At 40.9% G+C, this 21,696-nt stretch overlaps 1 protein-coding gene across 6 annotated transcripts; it reads left to right on the top strand.

Moving 5' to 3' along the window:
- Positions 1 to 3,395: 3,395 nt before the first annotated feature.
- POFUT3 (protein O-fucosyltransferase 3) lies at positions 3,396 to 19,587 on the top strand. Of its 6 annotated transcripts, none has more exons than XM_087716247.1 (5): positions 3,396 to 3,716; positions 9,558 to 9,850; positions 12,297 to 12,591; positions 13,708 to 14,543; positions 19,155 to 19,587. In XM_087716247.1, exons 2-5 carry the CDS (start codon positions 9,770 to 9,772, stop codon positions 19,383 to 19,385), a joined length of 1,443 nt encoding a protein of 480 aa, XP_087572373.1. In that variant the 5' UTR covers positions 3,396 to 3,716; positions 9,558 to 9,769; the 3' UTR covers positions 19,386 to 19,587. The 6 variants fall into 6 exon arrangements, with proteins under 6 accessions (XP_087572373.1, XP_087572374.1, XP_087572375.1 ...); XM_087716248.1 differs by having other exon boundaries at positions 9,555 to 9,745; XM_087716249.1 differs by having other exon boundaries at positions 9,555 to 9,850; positions 19,245 to 19,587.
- Positions 19,588 to 21,696: the final 2,109 nt, after the last annotated feature.

The raw sequence follows: 21,696 nt of genomic DNA, 5'->3' as shown, positions 1-21,696 counted from the left end.
AACATGATAGGGTATAATCTGGAAAGGTATGTAGTACGGCCATGCCTGGTAGAACAATGTTTGTTTGACTAGGAATCTCATAGGAGTTTATCAGTTCCCTCAGTAAAACAAAATTGGTGGTCCAGAACCAGTAGAGACAAGACAATCAATGCTGGATGAAAAAAGAGAATTGTATAATAAAGCTTTCACTATGAACTTCTTCTAGGGTTGAGGCATGGCAGAACACTTGGAAAAGATATTTCTTTTAGCAAATTCATTTTAAAAACATAACGGATTCTATTTTTTGTAATATCAACAGTTAGAATGCCATCTTGCAGTTCTGTAGCACTTTAGAGTTTACAAAATGTTTCCTACACATTACTGTAGTAATCCAATAATTCTTACACCAATATAACATAAAATTGGCTCATATTTACATTATTTGTAAAAGGCCCAGAGAGAAAAAGAAAGAACATAAAAGTATGTCACTAGAAGGGAGGGGGGGGAAATCCCAAACAGTATCTCTGTTATTTTGGTTGTGTCATGTGTGGGAATTCACTGGAGAAAGAAATTATGTTTGAAAGAATTATCTGTAATTAGGCTGCCAAAGAACATTTGGATAAATGGCATCAAAGCTGGTACCAGCCCCAGCAAAGACAAACTCTAAGAAGAGTGCAAGATTGGAAGATGTGGAGAGACCTGGCCCATAAAATCACCAAGTGTCAGATAGGACTGAATAGATAACATCATCATTATCATGTTTGTAAGGGTTGAAATGGCAAGTTCTATATTTCTGCTTGAGGATATTATTCTTTTGAGCTCCACTTATTTTCATTGTCACTGATTTATATATTTGTGTCTAAGATACAGCCAAGACATGAAAATGCTTAATTCCAGTTTATTTTAATTTATAAAAGTTTCATATATCATATTGCTCTAAAAGGGATTGTTTGGACAGCTTAGAATAAAAATAATTAATACATGAAAGCAGAAAAGCTCTAAAACCGTAATTAATACAAGAAAAAAACAAGCAACCTTAATTAATACAAGCAAAGCAAGCACATTTATAATTAGCCCAATTACAACAGAGTAGAACCCTAGCAGAATTCTATTTCTCCTGTCCACATAAAATGAGAGAAATGTCACAAAGCATTCATTTATTCATCTACTTTCATTCTAAGTGTACCATATCAAAGAGTACCGCTTAGTCCACCATATCAAAGGGCCTTTTGATTGTTTAAAATTAGACAGCAGCTACAAAAATGCATCTGATCCAGCTATCTCCCCTACTAACAATCACATATAATTTCACATTTAGCATATACAGTACATGCAGACTACACTTTTAATCATGTTGAATTTATAACATTTTTCAAGCTCATTTTCTCAATGACTCATGCAGTCTATGGTTTTAGTTTAGCTTCATGGTGGAACTAATAGCTAATGCATGAATTGAAAATTGTTATGTACCAGTTTCATTCTTTTTTGATTTCTCCTATGTCATAATATCCACAGTTCTACAAAATAAACATCTGCAGTCTTTCATGAACAAAAACTGAAATAAATTGTTTTTATATATATATTTTATGTATTGAATTTATATGCCACTCATCTCATGGTTGTATAATGAAGAAAATACTTAATTGCTGATTCTTAACAATATTCTATAAGATAAAGTTGTGCATTCTTCAAAATAATTTTGGAGCTATACATCAGGTCTCAGGCTAATGCAAGCTTAGCAACAGATTTCTGAAATGTAAAAAAAAATAGGCTGCCTGGAGTCATAATAAATATGCTATTGTAAATGGTGGTTCATTAAAACAGCAGCATCTTTTATCAGCTATAAAAAGTTTTAAAAGTATTATTAATATCAGAGAGGTATTGTGCTTGAATAAGGCCACAGAGATACCAAATTATCATTTCCCAGAGAAATAATATTCTGAGCATATTATCTATCAATTCAAGGAATAACATTTGGCTTGGGCTTTAGATTAGTAGAAGAAAAGCTAATGCATGGGGAAATAAATATATGATCTTAAAAACGAAGATGAGAGTTGAGCAACCTGGTATCAGGGCCATAAGTAGCTGCCAAACCTCTCTTTTACTTTTATAGAGTTCCCTTCCATATGGTTGACCATCAATTTGATGTGGAACAGCAGGCAAATTGGACAAAACAAGCCTTAGGTGCAGTGGTGGGTTTCAAAAATTGTTCGAACCTACTCTGTGGGTGTGGCCTCTTTTGTGGGAGTGGCTTGCTGCCCATGTGACTGGATGGGAGTGGCCGGATATGAAGATGCCGACGACACTTGTCAGAACCACCTTAAATTACCTCACACACAGCACTGGCATGCATAAGAATATGATGTAAACTTGTTTTTTAAAAGGCATCTTTGATTTGCGTTAAAACAACTTCGACACACGCAATGTTCTGATTGCACCACAAACGCAGTAGTCATCCTTACCTTTCAGAGAGGCACTGAGTTTTATAAATATGAGCATGATCGTGTAGAATAATCATATCCAAGGACCAGTGGTGGGTTTAAAAATTTTTTGGAACCTCTTCTGTAGGTGTGGCCTGCTTTCCGGGTCCACTGGTGGAACCTCTTCTAACCGGTTCGGTAGATTTGACGAACCGGTTCTACTGAATAGGTGCGAACTGGTAGGAACCCACCTCTGCTTAGGTGCCTTAGCAAGGTGAAGATACAGACCTCCTCCACTGAAGTTCATGCTCATGAGAATTTGATCTAATTGCCAGGTTGGTTTTTCCCTATCTAGGAAATTAACTTTATGTAATTAGTTTGTTAGCTGTGTAATCCATTATTTGGCTTGGGAGATCAAGCTCCTACTTTGTCCACAACCACAACCCTATGAATGCTTTAATCTTCACCCCCAAGTTTCTGCATACTTGTCTACAGTTGTAGCTAAAAGGGGAAACTGTAAAGAAAAACGTGGAAAAGAATTAATGTTATGCTTCATCTCTGAAATATTGGGTGAAATGTGGAGGGGCTTATTCTCCCGCCGTTTATGTCCGATCTGACCAGTAGATGGCAACAACGAGCAAGTGTACCAAGTATCATGTTTGCTGACGTCTTGTGATCATAAGGAGTTTTGCAGTCGAATACAGTAGTTATTAGCGGAGCCAGGCAATTATTTCTAATAGAAAAAACAACGTTAAAGTTTTATAATGTCATTTACGCAATTAATTCACCTTAAGCCTTTTTTTTTACTCAGAGGCGGCGTAGGAATGTGTCTGACGCAGCTCTCAAACTGCTGCATTATGCTAAAGCGAGTTGGCAAGAGCTGTGCAAACCGCTATGGAAACCTCGTTCACTATGTTGGTTCCCCCCTCCCCCTCAATGCGATCCACAAAGAGAAACTTGAAACCTTCCTCTAGAAACCGAATTTATCTCCCCCCCCCCCCCATTTTGATGGAGATCCTTTCGGTCCGGACGTTGGGTGCCTCTATTGAAACGATGCCACAATGAGCGTGATCAGACCAACTTTCCTTCCCACGAACCCGGGAACGTCCTGTTTTCCAAAGCGGGATTCGGGCAACTGTGGAAGGTGGATCCCCGGGATCTGCTTCTGCAGACACAGATGGTCCTCCGTAGGGATGTTGTTGGGAAGGAGGGCCGCGATCCGCTGCAGGTTTTACTGTCAACCTAAGGGAAGTAAGAGGTACAAATTGAAAATAAAAAAGCGCCTCGCAACAACCAGGAAGAAGAACGGGGACTTAGGTGAGTATCTTTATTTCCTATGGAAGCATTGCGATAGTTTCCCTCTTGGTTGTGCATGTCTGCAAAAGGTATGAAAAGGCGCCTGTAGATCTTAAAAAGAGAGACTCTCCTCATTCGGTTTACTTTTGGTCTTCAGTTCTGCAGTGCAATGGGGCATTTACAGCTGGGAAGGAACGAACAAACGAGCCAAAAGATTACAAATCAAAGGAGAAACGTAGCGTTAACTTTTCTACACTAAAAATACCATTTTAACGTTGCAGCTCCGCCTCTCGCATAAGGGAGAAAGGAAAAACTTGGGGCCTATTTTAGCACTAGCGGCTTCAGCTAGTTCCCCCTTTCTTTGAATTTCTAAACTTTTGTTTATCTGCCTATAGCAAAAGCTTTCACAATAGCGTGCAGTTGAAAGCTTCTGTCAATTCTAAGCTATTGTTTTAAAGCTTCTTCAGTATTATTGAAAGAGAGAAACAGAGGTGACTTTTTTTTTTTTAAAGGCAAAGATTATTCAGACCAATAGTTTTACCTTTCAAAGGAAAACCTTACAAACCTCAATAAAATATTAGTGCTAATAACACTATTTAACAATTCTGGGAGATAGATTCCATAATTGTCTTGTAGAAATTATGCATGTCTTGTGTGCTCTTTGCTTTAAAAAAGCAAATTATAGACACCTCAAATCAGTTTCTACAAGTATGCAAACTTTTCAGTGCAAATAAATGTGAACTTGCATATATTTATTATGCAGTATTATTGTATCTATTCTATAGAACAATGCATATTGTTTCTGTTCTAAGTCTGCCTCAAAGCTTTACAATAATTATTGGATACATTATTTTCTGCAGAAAGACAAAATTTCTTAGCTATATTCCAAATGTGAAATCTTATTTTATCCTATTTTATATTTTCATATAATAAAGATCATTGGTGACAATTAAATGTAGGTGTGTATTCCGGTTTTTTTTTGTATAATGTGACCTTACTCACTATGTTGCTATTTCAAAGGTTTCCTACTACTGGTAGTCCTCGACTTACAACCATTTAGTGACCATTCAGCTCCGGCGGTCCTTAGAGGAAATCGATTATCTAGATCCCTTTCAGTCGGGATTTAGGCCTGGCTACAGCACGGAAACCGCTTTGGTCGCACTGACCGATGATCTCTGGAGAGCCAGGGATGGGGGTCATGCCTCCGTCCTAGTGCTCCTTGACCTCTCAGCGGCCTTCGATACCATCGACCATGGTATCCTTCTGCGACGACTGCGGGAGGTGAGGGTGGGAGGCACTGTCCTATGGTGGTTCTCCTCTTACCTCTCGGACAGGTCGCAGTCGGTGTTGGTCGGAGGGCGGAGATCGACCCCTAGGCCCCTGAATTATGGGGTGCCGCAGGGTTCGGTCCTGTCCCCCCTCCTGTTTAACATCTACATGAAGCCACTGGGTGAGATCATTCGACGGCACGGGATAAAATACCATCAGTATGCGGACGATACACAGCTGTATCTGTCCACCCCGTGCCAACTCAGTGAAGCGGTTGACGTGATGTGCCAGTGCCTCGAGGCTGTTAGGGTCTGGATGGGGGTTAACAAGCTTGCACTCAATCCGGATAAGACTGAGTGGCTGGTGTGTTTCCCTCCCACTAATTGGCCAAGTTTTCCATCTCTCAGGCTGGGGGGTCAAACAGTACGCCCCTCAGACAGGGTTTGCAATTTGGGAGTCCTCCTGGACCCACAGCTGACTTTTGAACACCACTTGTCGGCTGTGACCAGGGGGGCATTTGCCCAGGTTCGCCTGGTGCACCAGTTGCGTCCCTACCTGAACCGGGAGGCCCTCACAACAGTCACTCGTGCCCTTGTGACCTCAAGACTGGACTACTGCAACGTGCTCTACATGGGGCAGCCCTTGAAGAGCATTCGGAGACTTCAGCTTGTCCAGAATGCAGCCGCGCGAGCAATCGTGGGTGCACCTCGGTTCACCCACGTTACACCTATCCTCCGCGAGCTGCACTGGCTGCCTATTGGTCTTCGGATACGCTTCAAGGCGCTAGTCGTCACTTATAAAGCCCTTCATGGTATTGGACCTGGGTACTTGAGAGACCGCCTGCTGCCAATTACCTCCAATAGACCGATTAGATCCCACAGATTAGGCCTCCTCCGAATTCCATCCGCCGGCCAATGCCGACTGGCGACCACCCGGAGGAGAGCCTTCTCTGTGGCTGCTCCGACCCTCTGGAACGAGCTCCCCGTGGAGATTCGAACCCTCACCACCCTCCAGGCCTTCTGCAAAGCCCTTAAAACCTGGCTGTTCCGACAGGCCTGGGGCTAAAGAGCTTTTGTCCCCCCCTCGAATGGTATGGTTGTTGTGTGCTTTTAAATTGTGTATTGTTCTGTTTGTCTTTTTATTCTTTATCTGTACCCCCTCCCTTGACTTGGATTGTGAGCCGCCCTGAGTCCCCTTAGGGGAAAAGGGCGGCATAGAAATTTAATAAATTCAATTCAATTCAATTCAATTCAAAGTTACAATGGAACTGAAAAAAAGACTTAAGATCATTTTTAACACGACCATTGCAGCATCTCCATGGTCACATGATCTAAATTCAGTTGCTTGGCAACTGGCTCATATTTATGATGGTTACAGTGCCCTTGGGTCATGTGATCACCTTTTGTGACCATCTAACAAATAAAGTCAGTGGGAAGCCAGTTTCACTTAACAACCATGTTATTAACTTAAGAACTTCAGTGATTCACTTATCAAATGGGGCAAGAAAAGTCCTAAAATGGGCCAAAACTCACCTAACAACTGTTTTGCTTAGAACAGAAATGTTAGGCTCAATTAGAATAGAACAGAAAAGAACAGAACAGAATTGAATTCTTTATTGACCGAGTGTGATTGGACACACAAGGAATTTGTCTTTGGTGCATATGCTCTCAGTGTACTTAAAGAAAAATAAAACCGAATACATTCATCAAGAATCCTAAGATACAACAATTAGTGATAGTCATAGGTTACTAATAAGCAATCAAATCATACTAGGAAACAAATAAAACAAAATAAATTGTAAGATACAAGCAACATAATTGTAAGAGGGAAGAGATAGATATTAGGAAGGATGAGAATAATAATAATAATAATACAGTATTTGTAGTCATAAAATGAGGACTGCCTGTATATGTTGAATCAAAACTCCAGTCATATCGATCCAGCAATATCTATATCATCTTTGTTACAGATGAATGGAACTACAATGTAGAACAGTAGTTCCCAATTCATGACTGGCAGTCCACTAGTGCTGTACTGGTAAATAAATTAGATTAGATTAAATTTTAAATTATTGCAATCTCATGGACTTGTCCTCCTAATAGTCTAGAGATTTGGCAGTCTCAAAAGCTTTGGGCCTTAAAAGAAATAATTTGTATTTTTTTAATATATTTTTTTATTTTCAAACAAACACAAACACACAAAACATATAACATAAAAACCTCTTCAACTGCATACAGCATGTCGATTGGTTACAAGGTCTTTCTGCGTCCTTTCCATAGTCATCACTTGAGCTTTATCAAAAATCACATATTGTCAATCAAATATCTTTGTATACATTATTATTATACTCAATTTGTTTGATTATCACTATTGTTTCTCCATTTTAAACAAGGTATTCTAAATATGTATCCATTTATATTATAATGATTCATTATATCATCTTCAATATATCTAATAATAAAGAATTTTTTATATCCTATTCTAAGTCATTCTATTATTTTAGCATTGATAACATTCTCTAATAATTTTCAATTCCATGTTTTTTCCATTAGTATCATCAATCTAATATACATGTATACAAATTGTTATAATTGTTAAACATACATTAAACATAGCTATTATTACATCCTTTTTATATGAAACATTAAATTTGAAGTAAATTTATATTATGGCATTTCATTACATCATCCTGAAATCATCCAATGATATTACATCTTTATATTCTATTCTATATAGAATTATTTAACTTTTATAAAAAGGTTTTTCAACATCATCTCCATCATCCTCACTTACAGTTTGTATAAAATTTCATATTATCAATCTAGTATATATATAAATGCTTTATTATCATTATTGATCATTTATTTGACTATAGCTATTCTTACTTTGTCTTATACATAGTACTCAAAATTTAACTACATTTAACTAAATTTTATTGTGATATTTCATTTCATCATCCTGTATCCTTCCAGAAATAGTGCAGTCCAATATCTCTTGCCATTTGTAGAATCTGTATTCTAAGTATTTTCTTGATAAGTCTTATGCGGACTTCTCTTGACAACTTGTGATTCATTGCATATCTTATAAAGATTTGAAACCCTCTATCTGTTCCTTTCATCAGCTTGACTTTTGTTGTCACTGGTGCTTCTGCCGAATTTACTTATTGTTTCGGCCAAATTTTCTCCCCTTTCTTCATCTATATTTTGACATCTGAGATAGAGTTCCAGTTCATCGATCTCTCCTTTACGTATTTCGCACTTATCATTTCCCTCCACTCTCGATTTGCTGTCAGTATCAACAATTTTCTTATCACTTTCAGATGTCTCTGTGGTTTTTTGAACTCTGTCCTCAAATTTCATCGTTGTTTTATAAGTATTCTCAACTCTTCCCTCCATACTTTCTGTATTTTGATCTATAATTTCAAGTCTCTCTTTGATTATTAAGACTTTTTGAATTTCTAGCATAATTCTTTGCAATGTTAGTCCCTTTTCTTCTTCATATTGGGCCATTTTTCCAGGTTATAGACACTGCCACTAAAACATCCAAGGCTTTTGCTAGGTTTCAAACAAATTCAGTAAAGTTTTTCAGGCCAAAGCTTTCTCTTTTTTTGCAAAGAAACACCTGTATAAACAAGACATTTTCCACTGACCCTTTCAGTAAACAAAACAAATAGCTTTGTATTATCAGATGTTGCCAAGCCTCTAGCCTCTAGATAGCAGTGTTACATCCTTTCCCTCTGTTTTTGCCTGTCTTTCTAAGCTCCGAACTCTGGAAGAGAAGAAAAAAAATGTTTAAAGATTACGATCCAGCCGAGCCTTGCAAGGAAAGAAACACTTAATCCACAAATACAAAAAATGGAAAAAGTATAGAGGAAGAAGGGAAAAAAAAGACCAGTCCAGTTTAAAAGTAAGAGGCATTTGTAAAAAGTCCATTCATAGAAAACAAACAAAATTTAAGTGAAAAAGATAACATGATAGTTTTAAACCAGGGTTAATTCGCCGCTTGCTTTCTTCTGTCTTCAATTTTATTTTAACTCTAAGTCTTTTGGGTTTTCTCTTCTCTAATAATAAAGATTTTTCTCACCATTTCGACACACTGTCTCTCCTGTTCTGCTTCCGTTTCAGGGGATTGTTCCAACCTTCTGCAGCCATTTTGGCTGCTTCTCTTGTAGCCGGCAAAAAGAGCTTTCTCCTGGATCGATCAGGAACTTTGCGATGTCCCTGAGATCAGCAGGACATGCTCTTCTCTATCACTATTCCTTCAGAACGGTTTAAATCCACAAAGGACCGTCCAGCAACAGAGATATTGACAGCAATTCTGGAGCCCCAAGATTGCATGTCGTGTTGTCGTGATGTCAAGCCCCGCCTTTCCCAAATAATTTGTATTATGTCGGAGTCCTGGGGATCCCGCCTGGAGAGGAACACACGTGCTGTAGTACCCACACTCAGTTTGCTAATTCTTGGTTTATGTGGCTCTCAAATGTTTTTGATGGGGATATGATCATCCAGATACATCAGGAAGACTAGGACCTGCTTTCTAGCACATATGCCAAGAAGAATGTACTTCTGAACTGTATTTTTTTTCATTTAGCAGGTGCATTAATTCTAAGGAATCCCTGATTGTGGAAGCTACAGAAATACAAGATCAAGGATCGATTCAGGTTTGGTGGCACTTTTCCCCCCACCAGTGATGACAACGGAGAAGAACAAGGATTTCTAGGGAAAATACAAGTGGATCACTTATTGGGCATGTTAAGGATTCCTGAGTCCCCAAACATGAAGGTGTTGTGTACCTGATCATAAGGCATGAAAAGAATTATAAAGAAAAGATTTTTGGCATCTTCCTTCTGCTTTATGGCTTTCTTTTTTCTCCTGATCACTTTCCAGGTACCAAAGATACTTGGGGTGGAACTGGGAATATATTCAGAAATGCCCCAAAGAGAGGAAGGAATAGCTATGTAACGTAAAATTGTAGGAGAGATAATGGGGGCACTGCTATATCAACTTTGGGGTTCAGCCTAGTGATAGGGGTTTAATTATATACTCAATGTTTTCAAATCTCTGTTCTTTTCTATTGCTGGGTTTTCACCAATAGATAATATAGATAGTCCTTGATTTATAACCATTTATTTAGTGGCTGTTTGAAAGCACTGAAAAAAGTGACTTATGACCATTTTTCACGCTTACGACTGTTGCAATGTCCCCATGGTCATATGATCAAAAATTGGATGCTTGGCAACTGGTTCATATTTATGATGGTTGCAGTGTTCCAGGATCATGTCATCACCTTTTGCGAACTTCTGACACGCAACGTCAATTGGGAAGCCAGAGTCACTTAACAACCATGTTACTTACTTAACAACTGCAATGACAGTTGTCTAACAACTATGGCAAGAAAATCATAAAATGGTGCAAAGTGACAGTTATTTACTTAACAGCTGTCTCGCTTAGCAATGGAAAATTTTGGATTCAATTATGGTCGTAGGTCAAGGTATACCTGTAAACACAAACAGTAAAAAATACAGGGTAAATCATTTTCTTTGAGCAAAACACATCCTCATTCTCATTATTCTGGTTCTACTATCATGAATTATTCAAACTAATAATGCCACAGCTTGGTTCCTCTAGCAAAGCTGTGAGCTAATGCAATTAAAAAGGAGAAGCCAGATCAGAGGTAACTCTGTCACAGGTCAGAATTCCTCCTCAGGCAGTGGGCCCCAACCAGAGGTGGGTTCCTATCAGTTCGGTTGAACCAGTAATGGTATGCGGGCCTGGGTTGCAGAACTGGCAGCAACCCAGGCTAGCCACGCCCCCAAACTGGTTCCCTGGTGTCTGCCGTCACCATCTTTTTTCAATTTATGTTGAACTGCGCATGTGCGCACACAAGCGAACTGGCAGAAATGCCGGCTGAAACCCACCCCTGCCACTAACCTTTTGGGCACTAGGGACCGGTTCTGTGGAGAGTGGTTTTTCTGTGGACCAGAACAGGCCTGGTTTCGTATGCTGCCTACATCCCGTGGATGTGGCTTTGCTTGTTTGCATAGCCAAGTTTCTGGCATGCCATGGACCAGTGCTGGGACAGGGGTTTGGGACCCCTGTCCTAACTAGGTCCTGTGGAAAACTCTACATTTTTTCATGTGACGTGGTATAATTAAATTAAAGTTATGATCTGCTGTTTGTAAGCTGGAATCCAGATGAGATGGGGATAGCAGACTTCCTAGCTTCTGTATTAGTATCTTCAGTCCTCTAGAAATATTACACCAAAGTTGTGGAATCTGAAGAACAGGATAGGACAGTGATGACTAACCTTTTTGTCCTCGTGTGCTGAAATCATGTGCGTGACAGCGTGCGTGCACATGTCCACACTCATAATGCAATGCACTCCACTCCCCGGCGCAGGCACACAGAACCCCTGTGCTCCCCTACACATGTGTGCTACCTCCACATTCCCCCCATTCATGCATGCACGACCCCTGACCCCGTGCATGCACGCAGCTGGCTGGCAGGAGCCACACGCATATGCATGGCGCAGCTGAGCTGGGCGATGGCTTGCGTAACCTCAGAGAGTTGGCACACATGCCATAGGTTTGCCATCATGGGGATAGGACATGGTATACAGACAAGGAAAATTCCTAAAAACTAGAAGGAAACAAGCACGTTAGATGTTTTTGAATAAAACTGTTTTCTGTAAATTTGGTTACTTGGTGGTTTATTTTATAGTGTGTATGTATAGCTTGCCCCCCACAAAATAGAATTATAAATGAAACAAAAGAATAATGTTAAAAATACCAAAAAAACCTCAGTAGTAATAAGAAATCAGCCCTCTCCCAGTGGCAGCAACATTTTGATAAGAGTTAAATAGAAAGGTTGATTAAATAAAATAATCTTTTAAAGATTTTCTGGAAACCATTAGGAAGGGAGCTTTACAGACTAGAGACTGGTAGCCTGATATGACTAATATATGAACAGAATAAGTTAACAGTCCAGAAATAATATGCTTATCATAGCCTCACTGAGTACATGTTAGAAGAAAGTGTATGTGTGTATTGGAGCATATTGGCCTGGTCCCTGCAGTCTTGTTGGCAAAATTTCAGAAGTGGTTTGCCATTGTCTGCTTCCTAGGGCTGAGAGAAAGGGACTGGCCCAAGATCACCTAAGGCAGAATCAGAATTCACAGTCTCCCAGTTTCTAGCCTGGTACCTTAATCACTCCACCAAACTAGCATTCATTAGAAAGTCAATTTAAAATCAATATCAGTGCATACTCTCTTAAAGAATAAATGTCTTATTTCTTAAGCCTTTGATCATTCTTAATTTTTCTTTGCTTTCAAAAGGTGGTTGTGGAACTGGGCAAGTCTGAACAGTTGACCTCAAAAAACTCAGTTTCACAAAACAATGCTTTCAGAGAAGATGAGTTCCAGAAATACACTCCCCTGTTTTTCAAAAAGCCAAAACCTGACTACAGTGCAGGAAAAAAATTGCACAGAGGCACATATCCCGTTTTGCTCTGGTGGTCTCCGCTCACGGGAGAATCTGGACGGCAGGCTCAGTGTGGCGAGGATGTTTGCTTCTTTACCATCAACAGGACTTACCAACACAATCCTATCACTAAAGCCTTTCTTTTTTACGGTAAGGGACTGGCTAAAGTTTTGGAAAGGTTATTGAGTAATCTCTTGCTCCCCCTTTTCTTGTGTAATTTACATATTTATTTGGGCATGCAGAAAAAAAGTGGAACCAACTGGGAATATGGTGATTTATATTACAGGTGTCCCTTGACTTATAATTAGGACAGGTTTTCTGATCATAAGTCATTGTGGTAATAAGAGGAAGGACCAATGTGGCTAGACCTGACTTTTTTGCATGTAGTGCAAAGCCATTCTTCTGTGTGGGTGGTTTTTTTTTTTGCCAGAAATTAATTTAAAAATGCCAGAAACTTGCATGAAACATAAATCATGGTCACGTGATTGTGGGACACTGCAACCAGTCATAAATATGAGCCAGCCGCCAAGTGCCCGAAAAAGGATCATGTGATCTTAGGAGGTTGTACCACATTTTACTATGGCCAGAAGTGTTTTATGGGTTGTACACCACCAGTCCAAGCCCACCTTAATTTCAAGTGGTCATTAAGCAACTATTTTAAGTCAAAAACTACCCGTACAGATACTTCCTCTCTCCTATTTCTTATTCCCCATCCTGAAAAATCAACATTTCATGGCCACTGAGCATGCTGTATCCTGATTGGGTAATTTCCAGATTTCTTCCTCCTCTTAGTTCCCCCCCCCCCCCAAAATGAATTTTTGTTCTGCTTCGAATCTGTCATTCTGATGCCATTTCCAATTTTCTAAAACAGTTGTATCTTGGTAATAAGTGGCTTTGAAACCCGTCGAATTTGGTACTCAACACATTTAGATGTGAAAATTTCATCCCAGTGCTCATTGTTTGTTTGGTATTCGACTCACAAGCTAGAATTTGTCAACGTTGGCTGCCTTGTGATTCGCTACATTATTCCTTATAGGAAAATTTGTTTGGTACTCGTTTTTGGAACTCATTGTGCCTCCTGGAACCAATTAACGATGAATACCAAGGTACCACTGTATTAGTATGAATGTTACAATTGGAGAATATCTGCATTATTGGCGATGACCACATTACCTTGAAATAATGACTATTTATATTATTGAAGAAAGTGCAACTAAGTCCATTGAATTTAATTAAAAGGAATTTGTTATATTTTTCAACATCTAGGTACTGATTTCAGCATACACAGCTTACCTCTGCCCCGTGCAGACTACCATGACTGGGCTCTTTTTCACGAGGAGTCCCCCAAGAACAACTACAAGCTTTTCCATCCTTCTGCCATCACTTTGTTCAACCACACAGCCACTTTCAGCCGCCACTCACACCTACCGCTTACCACCCAGTACCTTGAAAGTATTGAGGCCTTGAAGTCCCTGAAGTACACAGTTTCTTTGCAAAAAAAGAACAGCTTGCGGAAGAGCCTTGCGCCTCTGGTCTATGTACAATCTGATTGTGACCCTCCCTCTGACCGAGACAACTACGTAAAGGAGCTGATGGCTCACATTGACATTGATTCCTACGGGGCTTGTTTGCATAATAGAGACCTTCCAGACCATCTCCGAAATCCATCCACCATGGACAGCAATAGTTTTTACAAAATACTCGCTCAGTATAAATTCGTCCTGGCTTTTGAGAATTCCGTCTGTGAAGATTATATCACTGAAAAACTCTGGAGGCCGCTGAAGCTGGGAGTCGTGCCTGTTTATTATGGCTCTCCCACTATACAAGACTGGCTTCCAAGCAACAAGAGTGCCATTCTCGTCACAGATTTTCCACACCCAAAGGACTTGGCTCAGCATATCAAAGCTTTGGATGCGGATGACAAGAAATATATGGCCTACCTTGAATGGAAGTTGAAAGGTGACATTTCCAACAGGCAACTGCTTGCTGTTATCAAAGAACGCACATGGGGAGTGCAGGATATCATGAAAGACAACTACATAGATGCCTTTGAGTGCATGGTGTGCACCAGGGTATGGGAAAATATCAGGAGACAAGCAAAGGTAAGTATAAATATGTCTCTCCATAGGGATATGTCGTCATTAAGTCAACTGCTTTCTTTTGATTCTCAAGCAGAATCAGTGTAACAGAGGCAAATAATTTTGCAGAATTACAGAGTTCCTACAGAAATAAGATGTGGCTTCAAGAGAGGTCCATGAGTCATTCTGTGATCCATAAATGTTGAAAGAAGATAGAGCACATTGACTTCAATAGCAATAGTACTTAAACTTATATACTGCTTCATGGTGCTTTACAGCCCTTTCTAAGCAGTTTACAGAGTCAGCATATTGCCCCCAACAATCTGGGTCTTCATTTTACCCACCTCGGAAGAATGGAAGGCTGAGTCAGCCTTGAGCCTGGTGAAATTCGAATTGCCAAATTGCAGGCAGCTGCAGTCAGCAGAAGCAGCCTGCAGTACTGCACTCTAACCACTGCGCCACTGCAACTTCATCTTACTTTCAGGTCCATTATTTTCTCTGCTCTCCCATCTTCTTGGATGTACATTGAGGGATAAAATGTCCCTTCTTGTTCATATTTCTAACATACATTTAAGTTACCTTTATACATTCTAGACCAGGGGTGTCAAACTGGATTTCATTGAGGGCTGCATCAGTGTTGTATTTGACCTCGGGCAGCGGGGTGGTGGTGGTCAGTTATACGTCACTCATGTCAAGGTGACCCTGTGGGTCAGATCTAAGTATCCCATGAGCCGGAGCCTTGATTCAATATTTCAATTCCCTTTAAAGGATCCTTCAAAACCAGCTCCAAGTCATTTTCTCCCACAATCCTTTTGTCTTGTTTTATATCTTTATTTAGTATTTCAAGAACCAAAATAAACAGAAGAGGGGGACACTAGGGCAGTCCTATCTTATTCCTTTTTGTATTTCACATGGATATGCTGGTTTTCTATTATCAATAATTTTGTGCTTTCAGTGAAGTATAAATATATTTTATCCATTTTATTCTTTTCCACATTCAGTGAAATGTAACTTCTGAAGATATGATGTCCCCAATTAAACAAGCCCTTAGATAATTAGCAGGTTCAATTATTGCCAGAACATCGATTTCAAAACAGAGATGCAGAGAATTTAAAAGGACACAATTTGAACTGGGTCATTAAAGGTAAAGGCTTCCCTGTTCAATCAGGGCCAGTTCAAGGGTGCGGTGTTAATCTCTTTTTCTTGGCCGAAGGAACCAGCGCTATTGGAAGACGTTTTCCATGGTCATGCGGCCAGCATGGCTATATGCCAAAGGTGCATGGAAAACTGTTACCTTCCCATCAAAGTGGTACTTATTAACCTACTTGTATTTGCATGCTTTCAAACTGCTAGGTAAGCAGGAACGGGCGTAAAGAACAAGAGTTCATCCTGTTGTGTGGTGCTTGGGTCTTGAACCCGGGTTGTCAGATTTCCAGCTGACAAGCTCAGCGTTTTAATCATTGCGCCATTGCGCCCCTTCACTAGGTCACTAAGCTGCCTACATCACTTTGTAGAATTGCCTACATGTAATTCCATCTCAATCCTCTTTGTTGGATTCTGAGTCTGATCTTAGCACTTAAACTGAATATTGGGATGATCTGATTTGAAGAAAAGTTTATACCTAAATAAAGTATAACTATGCTGTAAAGTTTAAACTTTACTGTTCTCTTTTCTGATGTAAAGTTGGTTTTTAATTTAGAATATATAGCAAATCTCTATACAGAATATGATCAAAAGTATAAATTCAACTCATTTCTGCAGTTCAGTCATTTTGAGAATGTTTAATGAAATATTTTGATTGTAATGGGCTAGAATAATTAATCTTGTTCTTCTGTCACCAATGTTGGAATCTTTTAATGGAATCCATCAGTTCCCTCATTTCTTTTGAGTATTTTCGTTCTGGCTTTTATGGAGTCTTCACTTAGGGAGAAATTATTTCTTTCGACACTATTTTATTCTAAAATAATAATATTGTTTTAAAATGTCTATGAATTCTGCTACTGAGTTTTTTAAAAGTTAAAAATGGTTAATTATTTTTCAGTGGCATGACTAATCGCCATCAACATAATTTAGATTTAAATTTAATCTTTTAAAGTTACATTGAGTGAATCTGTACCTCTTGTTCTCCAGCACTGAACTCAACATGTGTGTCTTTGTAATATATTAGTATTTAGCAAGTTGGAACCAAACTGTATTCTGCCTGAACCCATAAAAACCATGCTATCAGAATCGGTAGAACAAAACTCTGGCAATTTGTTTTTTTTCATATAATTTTATTAAGGATTTTAATTACAATAGTACAGTCTAATAAAAACTAAAAGAAACAGAATAAAATGAAAGAGTGACGGGTGCAAAAGAGAAGGAAAAATAATAAAAAGAAAGAAAAATGAAAAGTAAAAATATAGTGAAGAAATATAGAAAATAAATATATAAAGAAGTGACTTTCAACCTTCATCACAACATGCCTAAACAATTTTTGTAGCTCTTCACCTCCTCTTAGTTTTATAACCAAGAATATCTTCATCCCCTACCTGGTGATTTGTAAGTATGTGTCCTTGGAGTTTGTAAGGGATAAAAAGGAAAATGAACATTGAAAAAAAAACCCATTTTGGAAGTTATATTTCAGGGATGTAACAAGTGCTTTAAACCTCTGTAAGAATTAAAGTACTCATTTTGCCAATTTATCACACACCATCACCACCACCCAAGGAGGGACATGTTGGCTCAGTAGCTAGGACGCTGAGCTTGTTGATCAGAAAGGTGGGCAGTTGGGCAGTTTGGCGGTTTGAATCCCTAGCACCACATAACAGAGTGAGCTCCTGTTACTTGTCCCAGCTTCTGCCAATCTAGCAGTTCGAAAACATGTAAAAATGCAAGTAGAAAAATAGGGACCACCTTTGGTGGGTAGGTAACAGCGTTCCTTGCGCCTTCGGCATTTAATCATGCCAGCCACATGACCGCAGAGATGTCTTCGGACAGTGCTGGCTCTTCGGCTTTGAAACGGAGATGAACACCGCCCTTTAGAGTCAGGAATGACTAGAACATATGTGCAAGGGGAACCTTTACCTTTTACCACCACCCAAAGTGCAGAAAGAAATGGAAAAATATTGACTGAGGGCTATTGGTGAAGTGCTGGAAGTACATACCTCAGAGTACCATCCCTGATTTGGAGGTATTCTTATTCTTTCTCTCCTTCTCATCTTAACAAAACATAACAAACTAGAAAGTGGGCAAGGTGCCATTGCCAATGGATCTCAAAATTAATATAGATGCAAAGCAAATATTAAATGAGAGCTTACAACAATGATCCATTGTATCCATGTAAATTTTGAGATTTATTGGCAATGGCACCTTGCCCTTTTTCTGTTTTGTTTTGTTTTGTAAGATGAGAGGGAGAGAAAAAATAAGATTTGTGTTCTACCAACCCTCAAACCTACCCATCCATGCTCTTGGCAAACATCTTTGTCAGGTGTTTTTGTTTTTTGTTTTGGTAAGATCAAGACACTCTTGACTCCAGATAATTCCAGGATAACCCCTGCAGTTTTCTTGGATGTGGTTTACCATTGCCTCCTTCCTAAGGTTGAAAGAAAGTGACTGGCCCAAGGCCATCCAGCTGGCTTTGTGCTTAAGATAGGATAGATTTCCCATGCCTTAACCGCTACATCAGGCTGGCTTTCTTGTCTTGTTTATTCATTATTTTTTAATGTAAGATATTATCAGTTGGTTCATTTGTCCATTAGACACTGAAGCTAAATTCTATATTGTGGTAGGTCTAGAACAGTGGTCACTGACTGGTGGTCCATGAGCCACTAGTGGGCTGTGAGAAAATTTTGGTGGTCCACAGAAAAATTATTTGCATTTTTTATATTGCACTAAATCAGTGGTCCTCAAACTATGGCCCCTGGGCTGGATACATGCAATGAATGTTTGTGTTGCTGCAGAGAGTCTCCCCCTTCTAGGTCTTTTTGTACGGGTCAGAGGGGGGCAGAAATTCCGACTTGGGGTGTGCTTCAGTCTCCTGGTGTGGGGATTTTGGCGAAGCCGTATTTCAGAGGGCCTTGTTCCAGTGGGACTGCATCATGGCCTGGAACTGGCTGGCCATCTCAGCCCACTGAACCTCCAGGTGCCGGTACCTGGCCTTGCACTCGCGCAGATCTTCCCTCTGCTTTGAAGCCTATGCTCATAGTCCTCAGTGAGGTGTTCTACTGAGCCTCCTTTTCAGTCAGACCCAATTTGAAGTGAGCCAGCTGTTTTGCCAACTCTTTCTCATGGTGACTGTTTGCTCCAACAATTGCTTCTTGTTGGGGCCCTAAGGAACCTGGGTGGGCAGGCAAGGAGTGGCTGGGAGGGGAGGGGGGAATAGAGGCCCACAAGGCATCCTCGAATGATGTTGAGTTGGCCACACCCACCCTGTCACATGACCACCTAGCCATGCCTACCCAGTCATTAGACAGATCATATTAGTGGTCCGCGGGATTTAAAATTATGAATTTAGTGGTCCCTGAGGTCCAAAAAATTGGTGATTCCTGGCCTAGAAGACCAGAATACCAAGTATTTGAAATGGGAGAATACCAACCTTCATGTCTTAAGCCCTACAACAAATAAACACAGATTGTGTTTTTATCTTTTTATCAGGGAATGCCACCAAGAAGATGGAAGGCAAAAGCAAACCATCTGAGCTGCCCCAGTCCTCAAGCATTTGCCTTTTCTCCTCTCTCTGTGCAGAGAACTGTTCTCCAGGACGTGTGGAGATCAAGCTTTGAACAATCTAAGAGAGAAGCTCATGCACTGCAGCAGCTGGTACAAAGGAATATCAATTTCACATACCAGGAATTTTGGCCTATGGTTTGGAGCCGTTTACCTTGAGTTTGTATCTATTTTTTGCCCATGTATTATTGAGGCTGAAATTTAAGTAGTCATTGACAGGTAGGACATTGTAGCAGACAATTTTGTGTACTGTGCTTAGATGTGAATTGTAAAAGTGCTGGCACCATTATAGAGAGAAGGGATCCCTTGGGTGCAAATGCTTTGGCAGTATTAAAAGGCGATAAGCTTCCATACCCAAAAAGTGTCTTTCTGTCGATTACATTTTGTCCACAAACAAGCAGCTACTCACTCGCACGGAAAGGCAGAGTACCTGCTACTGGTCACTCTCATTGGAAAGCCCTTAGAGAAAGAGGGGGGGGGGGTTGCATTTCTGCTGCATCTCTCTATATTGCCAACTTTCTCAACATCAGCAGTTTTAGTTAAAACTTGGCAGCTTGAAATTTCCTGACATAGTGTATGGATGTAAAATGCATTAGCGTTTGGCACTCGTATGCTGACATAAAAATAAATATTCTAAATATCCTGGTTTGCCCATCACCCATTTTCAAAACCAGGAACATTAAAAGCTATGTCACAAAAAGAAGTGCCACAGTCCAAAACATTAGGAATACCTCCCCATTACTTTCTCCAAGCATCAGCATCTTTACAGTGCTACTGCATTGACAATGTATTGCAATGCCATCCTGCTTAATTCACCAAGATCTGTTCTTAGTCAAGTCTATGCAGGATTTCAGGATTCCACATGTCAACATAAGACATTCAGTAATTGCTTGTTAATTGAAAGAGTACTTATGTCTTACCATAGCAGCTTCGATCTTCGGCAACAGAGCAAGGATGAAGGTGACACTGTGCATTTCTGTCCTTAAAGTGCCCTGCTGGTTTTCCAGAGGAGGGGAGGCAGTGGTCACCTGTGGGTATTCTCAAAGCCTGATTGGTCCAAAGACTGAGAGCAAAGCCTTAAATACTGGTGCCTTCCAAACCTGGCCCAGATTGTCTGAGTCTTTTTTGTATTTGTATTTGTATTTATTAATGCTTATAGGCCGCCCTTTTCCCTGAGGGGACTCAGGGCGGCTTACATAAAATAAGGGGGGGGGGTATACAGACAATAGACACAACAATACATAGAAGTAAAATAGTAAGCAACATTCATTCATCATTCGGGTGGGGACAAGTATTTTGGTCCAAGTATTGTTTGAGAATTCCATAGGTAGGATTTATTGTTGTTGCAATCTGGTTTCTATTTGGCTTCATTGGGCACTTTAAAAGTTTTTATAAATTCTAAATTGTGCAGCTGCAGCCCCAAGGGACAGATCTCTGCCTTGGGCGGTTGGGGAGGGCCCTGTGGGGCAGTTGACTCCCCCCCGTGGGCCCGGAACCTCAGCCCTATCCCCGGGATCGCGGGGGTGCCAACTCCAGTCTTCAGCTGCTTGAGGAGCAGCTTTCCTTGCAAGGATAGGCGGCAGCAGTGGCTTTGGTGCCGCGTGGAGCACACAAGCCGCCCGCGGAACAGCTGATCGCTCCGGGCGGCTGCCGCTCCATCAATATTTATCTTGCTGCTGAGGGGGATGAACGGGGGTGAGGAGAGCGTGCCTGGGTGCCACATGGCTCTCCCCAACTCTGATTAGTGCAGTGCCGGTTCCTGGAAGCCCGGCTGAGCCGCTTGATCTAGTTGCCGGCCTTTTTGCCCGCGCACGGAGTTCAGGTGGCCATTTTGGAGGTCGCCACGTGCGCGGGGCCTTTACTTCAGCCTACTTTGTGGGTGAGGCCTGGCAAGGGACTTTTTGGCCTAGTTCCCCCACAGGCCTTTAGGCCCTGGTCCCAGTGGGACCTTTGGAGGCCTGTGTCCTGCTGCCTTTGTTGGACACGTGAGTGGGCTATGGACGAGGGAGCGGAGATTCCCCAGGGCCAGGTGGTGGGCTCGATTAGGGGCAAGGAAGCCCTAGAGCAGGAGGTGGGGCGGGGGGTTCCCCCGTGATCCTTGGCTGCCCAGCGCCCTTCTAGGTCCTCCACCAGCCAGGTGGCATAGGGCGATTGAGAAGACGTTTGCCAAGGCAGAAAGGCAGGCCCAGTCAGCCAGGCCTTCATCCCGAGACAGGTCCAGGTCCCCCCTCGGGCCTATTTCCAGCAGGTCTTCCCCTAGGGGGTTTAGCCCTGCTTCTTCCTCGAGCTCCCCCGACAGGCTTCGGGCCTATTCCAGGAGGAGGAGTTCCCCTTCCCCTTCAGGTGATCCTTTGGAGGGTACGTCTAGGGGTACCTCTCGCAGGTTGGCGCCTCAGGGGCCTAGTTCTGCTTATGGGGATGTAGAGGATTTGGATAACCTCCCTGAAGGGATTAAAAGGCTTATTTCTGC

This window comes from Thamnophis sirtalis, unplaced genomic scaffold, assembly GCF_051295495.1.
Source record: "Thamnophis sirtalis isolate CommonGarterSnake01/CBP01778 unplaced genomic scaffold, rThaSir2_p1.2 scaffold_5, whole genome shotgun sequence".
Classification (NCBI taxonomy): Eukaryota; Metazoa; Chordata; class Lepidosauria; order Squamata; family Natricidae; genus Thamnophis; species Thamnophis sirtalis.
The sequence above is the reverse complement of the archived record's forward strand: the minus strand, read 5'-3'. Positions and strand labels throughout refer to the sequence as shown.

What these genes read in the sequence shown, in the direction of transcription:
- POFUT3 (XM_087716247.1), top strand. Translation starts at nt 9,770, where the DNA reads ATGAAAAGAATTATAAAGAAAAGATTTTTGGCATCTTCCTTCTGCTTT. An exon ending in TTCTCCTGATCACTTTCCAG is followed by an intron (nt 9,851 to 12,296) that starts GTACCAAAGATA and finishes TGCTTTCAAAAG; the next exon opens with GTGGTTGTGGAACTGGGCAA. An exon ending in TAAAGCCTTTCTTTTTTACG is followed by an intron (nt 12,592 to 13,707) that starts GTAAGGGACTGG and finishes TTCAACATCTAG; the next exon opens with GTACTGATTTCAGCATACAC.